The sequence below is a fragment of the Equus asinus genome, chromosome 1 (assembly GCF_041296235.1).
Source record: "Equus asinus isolate D_3611 breed Donkey chromosome 1, EquAss-T2T_v2, whole genome shotgun sequence".
Lineage (NCBI taxonomy): Eukaryota > Metazoa > Chordata > Mammalia > Perissodactyla > Equidae > Equus > Equus asinus.
Window position 1 is genome coordinate 150,822,739 of NC_091790.1, and position 15,883 is coordinate 150,838,621.

The following is a 15,883-nucleotide window of genomic DNA, read 5'->3' on the forward strand; positions in this document are numbered from 1 at the left end:
TTTGTCCCCAAAAAAGATCAATAACTAGATAGCTATCCATGAAGAAAAACAACTTTGGGAGAGCTGAGAAGTCCACTTAAGAAACTTCAGCCACACAGGGGAAAAAACTTGAGAATAACCACTCAAAAAGGGAATGAAGGACAGCTTCATTTTACCAGCATCATCCCAGCCTCCAAGATGGCACTGCTCAGCTCCAAGAGTAAACTCCCAGCTAGAAGGAGTTCGCCTGACTGGGAAAGGGAGAGCACGGTGAGTCACTAGCTTCCCCAGCCATTTGAAGCACTGCAGAAAAAAGACCCACTTCAGTTTCATCCTACCCAGAGACCCCCAAAGCTGAGATGGCATGGACAGTGTAGAGACAGGAAGAAGGAAGAAGGGCAGGGGGCTACCAGTATCAGCCATGCAGTGGGAGTAATCATGTTTCCCAGGGACATGCTCTGCAAGGACCCCAGCAGCTCTTATTGCTGAAGAAACCAATGACCAGTACAGCGGCCTTGGACCCTTTGCAGATTTCACCTCTGAGGTTTTCACCCTACTGATTTTTACGTTCATGGTCATTCTGGTCACCAGTTGCCTGAGTCCTTCTCTACTCCCTCCCCTCTGAGCCTGGGATCCATACTGGCAGCCAGCCCCAGCCTCTATAGCTGCATGAGTGCAAGATGCCAACCTAGATCCCACAACTGACCCCCCCCCCCCCCACCATGCACACCCTCAGGGCTAGCCCCTCCAGCTGTGCACCTACATGCCACTTGCCCAACTTCCATCACCTGCCTCCACTGCCATGTGTGCACCCATGGCAAGACCCCCTAGCCACGTTAGTCCATGCTGACAGCCAAGGCCCCCACAACTGCCTGTGGGCCTGGATTCAGCCCTATCTCCTGTCATTGGCCTGAACTGCTGAGCTCACCTGCAGCTAGCCGCTCCAGCTCTGCACCTGCACACCCTTGACCTGACTCACATCACTAGCCTTTACTGCCGTGCTCACCCCTGGGGTGAGACCCTTCAGCCACAAGAGTGCACTCCAACATCCAAGGCCCCAAAAACTGTTTGTGGGTCCACATCTGGCCCTGACTCTTGGCCTAGACTTCTGGGCTCAACTACAGCTAGCACTCCAGCTGTGCACTTGCACACTGCTGGCATGAGTCTCAAAACTGGCCTCCACTGCCATACATCCATGGAGAGATTCTGCAATCACAGAATTGCATGCTGAGAGCCAGTGCTCCTGCAGCTGATATTGCACCTGCAGTCGGCCCCAGCCCTTGCCGCTGGCCCTGGCCCTTGCCACTATATGTGGTCTGCAACTAGCCCCTGCCACTACACAGGCATCTGAGCTGGCCCCCCAAGCCAAGGGTGTGCACCACTGGTTCCAGCCAGCACAGCAGCCTGCCTGGTCCCTGGCTACTGCACCTGAAGAAGACACTGAGGATTCCAAAAGCCCCTTAAGTCACTCCAGACTCCCCACAGTGCTTGCCAAGGACCACACAGTTGTCAGTGTTGTGGACCTGAGAGGCCTGAGCCAATGAGACATCATGCCCCCTAACCCAGACCCAGAGCCACAGAGATAATGAAGCATCAGGGAAACCTGACACCACTAAAGGAACACAGTAAACTTCCAGCAACTGGCCACAAAGAAATTGAAATACATGAGTTGCCCGAAAAAATATTAGAAATAATTGTTCTAAAAGTGCTCAGAGAGTTACAAGAGAACACAGATAAACAATTTAATAAAAATCAGGAAAATAATACAAGAACAAAATGAGAAGATCAACAGAGAGATAGAAAACATTAAAAAGAACCAAACAGAAATCTTGGAGCTGAAGAATAGAGTAACTGAACCAAAGAATTCAATCCAGAGTTCAACATGAGACTGGAGCAACCAGAAGAAATAATCAGTAAACTCAAGGACAGGTCATTTAAAATTACCCAGTAGGAGGAACAAAAAGAAAAGAATGTAGAAAGCCTGTGGAATATATGGAACACCATTAAGACAAACAATCTATGAATTATTAGAGTCCCAGGAGGAGAAGAGAGGAAGAAAATGGCAAAAAGCTTATTTAAAGTAATAATGGCTGAGAACTTCCCAAATCTGAGGAGAGATTTGGGCATCCAAGTTCATGAACCTAATAGGTCAGTCCAAAATTTCAATCCAAAATTATCTTCTCCAACTCACATTATAATAAAACTGTCTAAAATCAATGACAAATAGAGAATTTTAAAAGCAGCAAGAGAAAAAAATTTCTCTAATACAAGGGAACTCTCATAAGAGCATCAGTGGATTTCTCAACAGAAACCTTGCAGGCCAGGAGAGCGTGGGATCATATATTCAAAGTGCTGAAAGAAAAAAACTGCCAACCAGAATATTTCACCTGGCAAAATTAGCCTCCAGAAATGAAGGTGAGATAAAAACTTTCCCAAACAAACAAAAGCTGAGGTAATTCATCACCACAAGACCTGCCTTACAAGAAATGCTGAACGGAGTTCTTCAAGCTGAAAAGAAAGGATGATAATGAGTAACATGAAAACATAGGAAAATATACAACACACTGGTAAAGGTAAGTACATAGATTCAGAATACTCTAATTGTGTAATATGGTGATGTGTTAACTACTTAACTCTAATATAAAGGTTAAAGGACAAAAATATTAAAATGGTCTAAATCTACAATAATTTGATAATAGATACACAATATAAAATGATGTAAATTGTGGCATCAAAAACATAAAATGTAGGCAGGAGTAAAAAGGTAGAGTTTTGTATGCAAAGTTAAGCTGTTATCAGGTTAAAATAGATTATTATATCTATAAGATGTTTCAAGTAAGCCTCAGGGTAACCACAAAACAAAAACCTATAATAGATACACACAAGATAAAGAGAAGGGAATCAAGGTATACCACTACAGAAAATCATGAATTCAAAAGGAAGACATTAAGAGAAGAAGAAAGGAACAAAGGAACTACAAAACAGCCAGAAAACAATTAACAAGATGGCAATAGTAAGTCCTTAACTATCAATATTTATTTTAAATATAAATGGATTAGATGCTCGAGTCAAAAGGCATAGAGTGGCTGAATGGATAAAAAAAAAAAATAAGACCCAACTATATGCTGCCTACAAAAGACTCACTTTAGTTTTAAGGACACATAGAGGCTCACAGTGAAGAGACAGCAAAAGATATTCCATGCAAATGAAAACCAAAATAGAGCAAGAGTGGCTACTTATATCAGAAAAAATAGACTTTAAGTCTAAAACTGTAATGAGATAAAGAAAGCCATTATATAGTGATAAAGAGGTCAATTCATACAACAATTGTAAATATATATGCACCCAACATTGAAGCACCTAAACTAATAGCCTGAAGGGAATAAGAGACAACAGTACAATAATAGTAGGGAACTTCAATACCCCACTTTCTACAATGGATAGATCATCCAGACAGAAAATCAATAAAGAAGTATTGGACTTGTTTTATACTTTGGACCCAACAGACATATGCAGAACATTCCATTCAACAGTAGGAAAATAAACATTCCTCTCAAGTACACATGGAACATTCTCTCAGATATGTCATATGTTAGGTCACAAATCAAGTTGTAGCAAATTTTAAAAGACTGAATCATACTAAGTATCTTTTCTGACCAACTTAGTATGAAACTAGAAATCAGTAACAGGAGGAAAACTGGAAAATTCACAAATATGTGGAAATTGATCAACACACTCCTGAACAACTAATGGATCAAGGATGAAATGAAAAGAAAATCAAAATCTATCTTGAAACAAACAAAAATGAAAAGACCACATAACAAAACTTATGAGATGTATCAAAAGCAGTGCTAATAGGCAAATTTACGGCAATAAATGCCTATATAAAAAATCTTTAAGAACAACTTAATTTTATACTTTAAGGAACCAGAAAAAGAATAAACTAAGTCCAAAGTTAGCAGAAGAAAAAGAAATAACAAAAGTCAGAGCAGAAATTAATAAACTAGAGAATAGAAAAAGAATAAATAAGGTTAATGAAACTAACAGTTGGTTTTTTGAAAAGATAAAAAAATTAACAAACTGTTAGCTAGACTTACCAAGAAAAAAAAAAGAGAATACTCAAATAAATAAAATTATGGATGAAAGAGGACACATTACAACTGATACTACACAAATAAAAAGCATCATAAGAGACTACTATGAATAATTATATGCCAACAAATTGAACAACCTACAAGAAACAGATAAATTGCTCAAAACATACAATCTACCAAGAGCGAATCATAAAGAAATAGAAAATCTAAACAGACCAATAACAAGTAAAGAGATTTGATTAGTAATCAAAAGCCTCCCAATGAAAAAAAGCCCAGTCACAGATGGGGCCACTGGTGAATTCTTCCAAACATTTAAAGAAGAGTAACAACAATCTTCAAACTCATCCAAAAAATTGAAGAGGAGTGAACACTCTCAAACTAATTTTATGGAGCCAGCATTACCCTGATACAAAAGACAGATAAGGATACTACAAGAAAAGAAAACTACAGACCAATATCCCTGATGAACATCTATGCAAAAATCCTCAACAAAATACTAGCAAACTGATTCAACGGCACATTAAAAGGATCGTCCACCATGATAAAGTGGGCTTTATCCCTGGATGCAAGGATTGTTCAACATGTGTAAATCCATCACTGTTATATATTATATTAACAGAATGAAATATAAAAATCATATGATCTTTCCAATAGATGCAGAAAAAGCAATTGACAAAATGCAACATCCTTTTGTAATAAAAACTTTCAACAATTTGAGTGTAGAAGGAATGCACCTCAAAATAATAAAGGCCTTATATGACCAACTCATAGCTAACATCATATTCAACAGTAAAAAAATGAAGGCTTTCCCTCTACCATCAGAAAGAAGACAAGGGTGTCTCTGCTGATGACATGATCTTGTATATGAAAAATCTTAAAGACTCTACCAAAAAACTATTAAAACTAATAAACAAATTCAGTAAAGTTTCAGGATACAAAATACACCAAAAAAAGTAAGACCCAGGAAAGAAATTCATGAAGGCACAAATAAATGGAAACATATTTAATGTTCATGGATCAGAAGAGTTAATATTGTTAAAACATCCGTACTACCAAATTCATCTATAGATTTAAGACAATCCCTATCAAAATTCTAATAGCATTTTTCACAGAAATAGAAAAAACTATCCTAAAATTCACATGGAGCTACAAAAGACCCTGAATAGCCGAAGAAATCTTGAGAAAAAACAAAGCTGGAGGCATCACACATCCTGAGTTCAAACCGTATTACAAAGCTATAGTAATCAAAACAGTATGGCACAGGAACATAGACTAATGGAACAGAATTGAGAGTCCAGAAATAAACTCTCGCGTATATGGCCCAATTTGACAAGGGAGCCAAGAATACTCAATGAGGAAACAATAATCTCTTCAATAAATGGTGTCCAGAAAACTGAATATTCACATGCAAAAGAATGAAATTGGACCCCTATCTCATACTACTCACAAATATTAACTGAAAATGGGTTAAAGACTTAAATGTAAGACCTGAAACTATAAAACTCTTAGAAGAAAACATAGGGAAAAAGCTCCTTGACTTTGGTCTTTGCAATGATTTTTTGGATATGACAACAAAAGAAAAGCAACAAAAACAAAAATAAGTGTGGCGATGTCAAACTGAAAATTTCTGCGCAGCAAAAGAAACAATCAACAAAATGGAAATGTAACTTATGACATAGGAAAAGATATTTGCAAATCGTATATCTGATAAGGAGTTAACATCCAAAATATATATGGAACTCATATAATTCAATAGCAAAAAAATAATAATCTGATTAAAAAATGGGCAAAGGACTAGAATAGATATTTTTCTAAAGAAGACATACAAATAGGCAAGAGGGAAATGAAAAGGTGCTCAACATCACTAATCATCAGGCAAATGCAAATCAAAACCACAATAAGATATCCCTTTACTTCTGTTAAACGTGGATAGCATGCAAAAGACAAGCGATAACAAATGTTAGTGAGGATGTAGAGAAAAGGGAACCCTTGTGCAATGTAGATGGGAATGTAAATTGGTGCAACTACTATGGGAAACAGTATGGAGGTTCTTCAACAAGTTAAAAGTAGAACTACTTGTGATCCAGCAATCCCACTTCAGGGTATACATGCAAAGGACACAAAATTACTATCTTGAAGAGATATTTGCACTCTCATGTACATTGCAGCATTATTCACAATAGCCAAGACATGGAAGCAGCTGAAGTGTCCATTGATGGATGAATGGATAAAGAAAATGTGGTATATACATACAGTGGAATATTATTAGGCCATAGAATAGAAGGTTCAACATGGGTGAACCTTGAGGTCATTATGCTAAGTGATATAAGGCAGACAGAGAAAGACAAATGCTGTGTAACCTCAGTTATACATGAAATTTAAAAATGTTGAACTCTGTATCTGTATGAGGTGATAGATGTTAACTAAACCTATTACGGTAATCATTTCACAATATATGTAAATCAAACCATCATGGTGTACACCTTAAACTTATACAGTGAGGTATGTCAATCATTTCTTAATAAAACTGGAAATAAAAACGTTGAACTCATAGAAACGTAAAGTCGATTGATAGTTACCAGGGGCTGGGAGGTGGGGGAAATGGGGCAATGTTGGTCAAAGGGGACAAATTTCCAGTTATAAGATGAAAAAGTTCTGGGGACCTAATGCACAGCATAGTGATTATAGTTAATAATACTGTATTGTATATTTGAAAATTCCTATGAGAATAAATCCTAAATGTTCTCACCATGACAACAATATGAGGGGAAGGGTGTGGTATTGTGGTAAACATTTTGCAATATATATATATGTACATCAAATCATCACATTTTACATCTTAAACTCACACAATGTTCTGTGTCAATTATATCTCAATAAAACTGGGAAAAAAGTATGAAAATTCAGTGTCCATTAGAGTACCTAGTTTGAGGATTCTATGCCTGTATTGTCCACATAGTCTCAGATGTAAATGTTTGCATGTTTACATATAAATTAGTTTAATTACTTAAATGTTTTCCAAAATTGTCTTCTGGGAATGCTGATAATGTTAGTTTGGAAAGATTATAATAGAGTATGACTCATTTAAATAGCTTTTATCTTATATAGCAGCTCTAAACGCTTTCTCACAACCTCCTTATCCAGTGGGCTCTTGGACAAGCTGTCAATTCCTAAGAAATTATTTTTTTAGTATTCCACATGAGCTCATCTGGGACTCTTTCTTTTTGGTAAAGTTAAATAATGAAGACCTAATATTTCTCATTCTTTAGAGGATGCATTAAAATATTTTTTATCACATTCCATGGATAAAATCTTTCAATATTTTAAATTTATTATAAAAATGCTAAGTTAAAATGGCAACTACTTCATTTATAGATGCGAGGCAATCTTGGCTTTTTTCCTTATAAATCTATAAAATAACATGGCTAAATAGTTCATTTGTATTCATAAACAGCTGTGTTTTAAACATAGCATTTTTTCCTAATATGAAAGTAATTCATTACAGAATCCTGGCAAGAAGATAAACAATATAAAAGAGAAAATGAAAACCACCTACCTATTATTCCACCACCCAGAGAGAACTATCATCCAAATATTGTGTTTCCTTATGGTGACAAAGGCATAACTATCGGTGTGCCATCCAACACAATTGCATGCATATGTTAGATGACGAAGGGACAAATCCAAAGTATTAAATAACTAATATCTCATAGTGTTTGTTATTTACAAGTCAATTTTACGTCCTTTTTTTTTAACCTTCACTAAATCCAAAGTATTAAATAACTAATATCTCATAGTGTTTGTTATTTACAAGTCAATTTTACGTCCTTTTTTTTTAACCTTCACTAATTCCATAAGGAACATCTTTCTTCTCACGCATTTAAACCTGAAACCACAGCTTCCCAGAAGTATAGTTAGTACATGAGCAGTTGCAACATGAGTAAATCACAGACTCAGACTCCAACTCAATTCTCCCGCATCTCAAATCCCAGCATTCTTCCCTCGACAGTCCAGCTACCTCATGTATTTGGATTCCTGGTACAATTTGTCCTTTTGACTAAATTAAAAATCATTCTAAAAGTTTGCCTTAAAACACTCTCAGAGTGTTACTAAATTAAGGTTAAATCTAAAGTATAAATTTTCAAGCAATTAGTTTTGGTGTTGCCTGAGCAGAACACCCCACAGATGATGCCGAATGAAAACTATTTACACACTACCATAGTGCGTTTCTTGTAGAAACGTTGGGTCTGTAGCAGCCATTTGCTAATCAAATTCAGAATTTGATTCAAAATGCCTCCAGCAGGCAGCCAAACCAGTTATGAAAGAACAGAAGCAAAACCCAGAGCCTGGTGAGTCTCCTCCAGAAGCTAGCTGGGTCCTTTGCTCTGGTTAGCAAACTGGTTCCATAGGAAATCACTGCAGTTGCACCTAAAATAAAATATCATAGTTAATTTTTTCAATAAATTATTGGACTGTACTAGACACAAAACATGTACATTTTGGAATCTAGAGTTATAAAATATTCTGACATGTTTTAATATAAACAGGAACATTTCCAATGATTGCTTGGATCTAAAATGTTTTTCCACTTGACATTTGTTTATACTTCCTAGGAAAGAAACTCTATTTATGGATAACTGAATAACACAAATAAACATCAGAGAGAGCTGAAAAATCAGCTTTGATTATGCATGAAAATCTACAATGTCATTGTGTACTCTTATGCCGTATTCTGATTGCCTGTTTATTTTTACAGAACTGCTGGTGAGCCTATGGAAGAGGAGCCAGCCTTGTGAAGTGCCAAGTCCCCCCTACTGATATTTCCTGTGTGTGACATCATTGTGTATCCCCTCCACCCCAGCACCCTCAGACATGTCTTGTCTGCCGCCTGGGTGGCACAGATTCGATGGAACATAAACACTGGGCACAAAATTCTGAACAGCAGCTTCACTTGTTCTTTGGATGGACTTGAAAGGGCATTAAAGATTCCTTAAACGTAACCGCTGTGATTCTAGAGTTACAGTAAACCACGATTGGAAGAAACTGCTTCCAACGTGCTTTTCGTATGCTGGGTGACCCACTCCCAGACCCAATGTATGAACTAGAAACACCCAATACAGCATTAGATCCTGTTAATTACAGATGCTATGACAGCCAGCAAAATTTGGGGCAAAACCTGAGACATACCCATTCCTGACACTCTGATCAGTTTTTTATTGGGTAATATTTTTGTCAGTCTTTAATTGTTTACAGGATTTGCTTTCAGCTATGAACAGAGAGCAATTCCCTACAGATTGTAGTTTTTTTGGTTTTGTTTTCTTTTGTTTGTTTTTTGGCCTTTGTTTTAACACATGGTTCAACTCTTGTTAGTAAGAATTCAAGATGGAGGAACTTGGCTGAGGCTTTTTTCAGTGGAATAAACCACGCTATATTCCAAGTCCAAATGCCAAAGGAACCTCACACACTGTATGTAATGGTGCGATACTTTGTCACATTTTTTGAGAAAAATTACCCTAACATCCCTCTCTGTGTTCTCACACACGGGAGATTTGCAATTGTATTTGAGAATGAGGTCTCTCTCCCCCCTCATACATCCCTTGCTCTGATGACAGTAGCTCTGAGCATATGTTCCACAGAGGATAAAGTTCATAACTTTTCAAAGATGGTTTTAATTTATTCCAAATCTTTCAAGAACTTATTCTCTCACTTTTCGTTTTCTATCCTCCATCACTTCCTTTCTTCTTACCTTTCATCCTTCCTTTCTATAAAAAAGCTAAAGATTACCAATAATCCCCTCAATGACTCAGGAGCTTTGAATATTTAGTTTATTTTTTCACTTTCCACGTTAACACAGTTGCTTGATCTGATGTGTTCTTTTAGTGTGAAACCATTGAGGTGAATATGGCCTAAGCAATGTTACTGAATTTTCTAGATCTCTGAAATGTGTTAGTGAAGGCACTGCCTATTTGAAGTCACCTTGAATTGAGCTAACCTTGAAGTTGTGCCTTTATGTAGGAAAAAAAAACCCCACAAATTTAACCTTTACACATGTTGCCTTAGTGTCAAAGGCTGAAAATAAAGGACATTTATTTCTGAGATTAAAAGCAACTTACTGAATATAAGTAGGTTATCCCCCTACCTCCCAAAACTCTATTTCAATGCATAACTCAAACACCTAAAGACATTGATGTAGGATACCTTGCAGTATTTAATATCTGACAGTGCTTTCGAAAGAGTTGATGTTTCTTTTTATATATTTTCCTAACTCAAGGGATATATTAAAGCCATAAGTGAAAATTGTCATGCTTTTATTCAGAAATCTGAAAGAAACCTTAATTAAAACAAGGTTTTAGGGAAGGCTATGATATGAAAGATATGGCACAATATGGTTTTAGTTAAAGAGGACTCTAACCTGTAAATCAAAGATGAAAGATTTCACTCAAGTAGAATTATATAACTCCCTTTTGTTATACAGTCAGACCATATTTTTCATGCATTTGGATTTTTTAGCGTTACCATTTTAATTTTAAACACTTTTATTACGTATGCAAAAATGGCTCGATACTTGGTTTAACATCTTAGAAATTTGAGATACCCTTTGAAATAGGAAATCTGAAATGGAATGTAATTCAGTATTAGGTAAAAATTACTTTCATTGCATAAGCGTAAGGTCAATCTAAATTCACAGTAGTAATGAACTTTTTGTAAAAACGTTTTGTAAAAAAACGATATTTTCAAAGAAATTCATGCCAGTCATGTTTGCTAACTCCTGTCATTTTGCTGTAATTGCTTGGGGAGATTTACTTAAAGAAAATAAAATAGTGAGGCCAAAGTCTTAATAAAGACTCTCTCCTTTAAAAAGGAAAGTTATGTCATATTTTAATTAGGAGCATAATTGTGACTTTTTAAAATCAACTTCATAATTACAAGTCTGTATTATTACTCTCAGCCCTCCCAGATATTTTTTAAATGTTGAATAAGAAAATGAAACAGAATAGTGCAAACATACTAATTTACTGAAGTTTCCTACAATAATTATGTTGCATGCTTATGCATAGCCATCAATCTGAAAAAGCCAAATCACTAGGACATCTCCATGGTTATTTAGATTTAAAACATGACACATTAATGATTTAATCACACATCCTTCCATGTGATACCGTACCCAATTGGTTGCAGTTAGAGTCTTTAGGATACACGGAGAGGCAGATAAATTATGGAGAGGATTAATCACAGCTGACTGTAGTTGTAAGAACCGAATGCCAGTGCTTTTTGATTATACCGTTACACGATGTAGTGTAGCCCTCAGGGACAGAATGGAGGCTTTCGGAGAATATCCACACTTCTTTTGAAATAGACCAGCACTTTTTGAAAGGGTAGCTTCACTTGATATAGTTCTCTTCACTTATGCATTTAATTTTTATCGCTCACAATAGTTCCCAGTAAGAGGCCATTAGAAGAACTCCTCTGTAAGCGTGATCAATATTTCTTTTTCTGACCCATGCTTTGAAGGATACCCACATAGGCTTTCTCACAATCTCATAAGGACTTATATATGATGAATAAAAATAATGGGTTTTGAGAAATCTATTAGTAAACAATGCTAGATGTTGAATAAGATTTGATAATAGGTACAAAAGACAATGTAAGAAAGTTAGTTTTCTCAATCATATAATACAGTCTGGGGTTGTAGATTAAATTGAAAACCAGACAGTTTTATAGATAATAAGTTTAATGGACCTCTAATGGTAACAGAGGCTATTTAATCATTGCTTAGTAAATGAAATATTTTTAAATATTTTAATAAATTTACAACATCAGTAGTGGTGATGAAAGTTAGCTTTTGGAGAAAACAGAGATCCTTACGAAAAACTACTACAAATCGCTTTACTCATTACCAGTCCTAGGAACTGAAATCTTGCCTTCAGTTTCGACTATAACCCTTTGCAAAACTCTCACACAGCTCTCACTGACAACAGTGGATTTGAAAGCAGGACATCTCACGCAAAGGTTTCAGAAACTACAGGGCTGTCTCTCCTAACAATTCAGTACTATTTGATTTCCAAATTTCATTCATAAAGCTTTGTGGATTTACTGGGTTTCTTTACAGACTCCATATGGAAGTGAAATAGAATGATCAAGTGAATGTCTCCTGGGGGAAAATTTCTCTTCAATCAGCACTTCTGTACTTATTTTTTATCTCAGCATTCATGATTAGGACAATTTCTTCAAATATTTCTTACCATTTATCTTCGGAAAGCTTAATCTCAGTTTGTCACAATGAAAGTGTTAAACGTCTAATAGCCACAAAACAAACAAGCCAAAGCTTTCTGTCTTAAAAGTGCTTCATTCTGAGCTTGAAATAATCACTCTCTCAGTTTGACATTGTCATTTCTAGTGGCATCTATCTTATAATACCCTGCTTCGGGAATGAAATCACATGACTTGCTGAGAAAACAGGGGGAAAAAAAAGGAAGTAGGAAACAATGCATCTGTTCAACTATTTCTTAAAGAGGACATTTTCACCTCCAGAAGAAGTGAAAACCAGATGATCGATGCTAAGAAATGAAGGCATTGTATTGTTGTCTTCAAAACTGATCATCAACATAGTCATGATCATCATCAAATATTTCTTGTGTTCCCAAAGGGCACAATTATATTTTGGTCTCCAGCACTATTTTGCATTATTTACTGTCTTTTGAATGAAGTATTATGAGTATTGCCTCACCTTCATCAACACCATCACTAAAATATGTAAGTGCCTGTGTGGCTTCTTTTCCTGGTCATAGCCCTCACCTCCTAACAGCTTGCCTTTACTCCATAAAATGCTTCATGAAGCGCAGCATGATTGTCATGTGGCCAGAGTATACACTTTTTAGATGAACATGGTGTGCCCACACAGGACGGTAGAACGTGGTTTCTCCAAATCAACTGCAGTCCATTTTGTCTGTGATATACCTGGCTGGTTTTATATAATAGTTTATGCAACAATGTAGTCAGTTATTAATGTGCTGGAAATAGCTGGGTTAGACAGTTAAACCTTAGACTATTGATCTGGCGCTGTTTGGACTTGATCTCAATGATAGAGTAATAGGTGATAGCAATTCCTCAAACCATCTTAATCCTCAAACTGGAACATTTAACAACGACATGGTGAATCCGTGGTGCAGTGCCAATCTTTCTAACCAATAATTTCCTTTCCACCCCTCTCTGTTTCCCCTGTCAAACTGCCAATACCAAATTGCCACATCTAAACTGTCAGAATAATTTATTAAATCTCTACTTTATGTTTTCTAAATAGAAACAACCTTGGTAACTTATTTACTAGCGACACCACTAGGTATACTTCATTTCATGCCATTTTATATAAATACTCTAGTAGATAAGTCATCTTTCTTTTTACCTCTTCCTTTTCAAGAACCATTTGACTTTTTTACTATTCTTATCTTAAAAGATAGATCAAGCTATTGTGTTTTGGTCTTTAATTTTGGACCTGGTGCTTTGTTTTATTTACATAGAATTTTTCTTTTTGTGTCAAAAATAGTTTTCCACCATTCTTGCGTCTACCTAATTGTGTTGTGCTAGTTATCACATCGACAAGATTGTATATATACTTCTCTTGCCCTTTGGATGATGTCTTTGTGAGTCAAACCCACAAGCATAAACTGAAGAAGAAATAGCAAAGAGAAATTTTAAATCAACGTAATTTGGAAGTAAGATATTTTCAGACTAGTCAAAGAATTGGAGTTTTTTAATTTTTCTGTTTGGGCCTTAGGCACATTAGAGGCAAATGTTGCAACATCAGATAAAATAAGGAGGGCCAAATGTTTTGTGAGACATTGTGGACATGGCCTTCAGGCCTCATTGTGGTGCCCTTTCTTGGACTTGGCATTTTAAGACAATTGATAGAGATCTTACAGCAATTTCTAGCTATTGCCTTTATTAACTTAAAATTGAGTAGAAATGGAATGATAATGATAATAAAATATTAGGAATTAAGAATTCTAAAATCTGAGGAGGAATGGCACTTCTTTGGGTATGCAAAGAGTGTTTTTAGGTAAAAGTCTCCACTTGCTAGTACTAAATCGTAAGATTCTCAAACTCTTTCTGGATAAGTAATGTCAGTGTCTATCTCCACAACAGCAGATTATATGAAATTGCCCTTTTAGTGATTTAGTACATTTAAAATCTGAAAGTCCCTCATATATATTTTATTTTCCCCAAAAATAATTTTTTCCAAAAGAATAAGACTTGAAAAGTTAAGATGTGATAAAGTAAATCAATTTAATAATGTAATAAAAATGAATTCGTAATAACATATTAATTATATATTTATGCCCTTTTAGTGGTTTCTGCGTATAACAAGCATGCTGCTAAACATGAGTGACCATTACGTAGATTATAGTGTCAGCAGTTTGTATCATTTGAAATCAAATATCCTGATATTTTTAAATAAGGTGGGCAGGGCTGGCAGGAAACCGATATTTATTAATCTTGTGATTAAACACTCTAGACTAGACTTGCTGATGTGTATGCCAGTAATCTGGAGTTTCTTGCTTAGTGTACAATTAAAATGTCTCTTCTCTTGTGGTCTGATATCTGTTTCTGTAATAAGATCAGTTTGTTGTCCTCTGCGCACCAGTGGTTTTGCCCTTAATTTTTTTGGCTAGCATTCACCAAAATCTGTCATCCAGAGCTGCTGAGAAAACTACATATTGCCAAACTTCTTTCCTTAAAATTGTGCTGCCAGTGATGTTTTCCAAGATGTGAAAAATAATTATCTAATAAAGGATTAATACCTAATAATAATACCATTGTTGAACATGCTCATGGAATGTTCACCTTCTTCTTTCTGATTCCTTTTTTATATTTGAAAATATTGAATGGAAAATTCAATGGTGTGTTCCAAATTACTGTTGAAGTTGTTAATGTCATGACTCTCCTTCAAAGAGGACGGAAGATCCCCTTTTGTCTTGTGTTTTCTACTGAATTAGATTTTCCTCTAGTCTTAGTGTGAATAAAAGCTATTTGAAATAAAAGTGTTCTTATTTTTCTACCTCCTTAGTGCCTGCCATTAGACTCTGAATACTAGGTATTTGACAAATACTTGCTACTAATTATAAATTACTGTGACATATACTGTTCCACTTTCAAAAAATTAAAGGGTTACTTGCAAGTAAATCCCCTTTTTACGGTGATTTGAGATTGCAGTAATTTGAATAATGTGAGAATTCAAATAGAAGAAAAAGTAAATTAAAACAGAGTTGTGGTTTGAATGTAGTTTGCTGGTCAGGATAAAGAATGCTAACACTGATTAAGCACCAACCATGTGCCTGTTACTCCACTGAACGTTGTACCAAAATTATATTATTCATCACGTGAACCCTACTCCCATTTACAGATGAGAGCATGGAGCATGGAAAAAGCTAGCTCATTTATTTATCCATTGTTACAGATAGTAAGAGATAGGATTATCCTCCTCTAGGATTATCTGTCCTCTCTCCAAACAGCATACATGATACGTCAACGATGGCATACTAAAGGCATTCTTTAACTATAAAACTATGACTAACCTTCAGAATAGACTGTGTGCTCAGTCTCTGCTAACCTTACGGTTTTATTAAATTATCATTTTAAATGGATATGGTAATTGTGGCTAGGTTTGTACAGTAAGTACAAGTTACAAAACAGTTCTTTTTCCCCCTATTTCAACATCTTTCTTTAATCTAGCCAAGAACCCTAAGATGTCTTTGGACTACATATTCCAAAAACTCTTGAAATCTATCCTAAGGCCAATACTTATTTTTGTA

The 15,883-nt window shown here is 35.8% G+C and overlaps 1 protein-coding gene across 25 annotated transcripts in view; it reads left to right on the plus strand.

Moving 5' to 3' along the window:
* Positions 1-15,112, plus strand: part of HDAC9 (histone deacetylase 9) — an 866,113-nt gene extending 851,001 nt beyond the window's left edge. For all 25 annotated transcript variants that reach the window (XM_070509723.1, XM_070509733.1, XM_070509795.1 and 22 more), the window contains one exon: positions 8,830-15,112. In XM_070509723.1, the coding sequence (XP_070365824.1) occupies positions 8,830-8,869 (40 nt within the window). In that variant the 3' untranslated portion in view covers positions 8,870-15,112. The remainder of the gene's footprint in view (positions 1-8,829) is intronic.
* Positions 15,113-15,883: the final 771 nt, after the last annotated feature.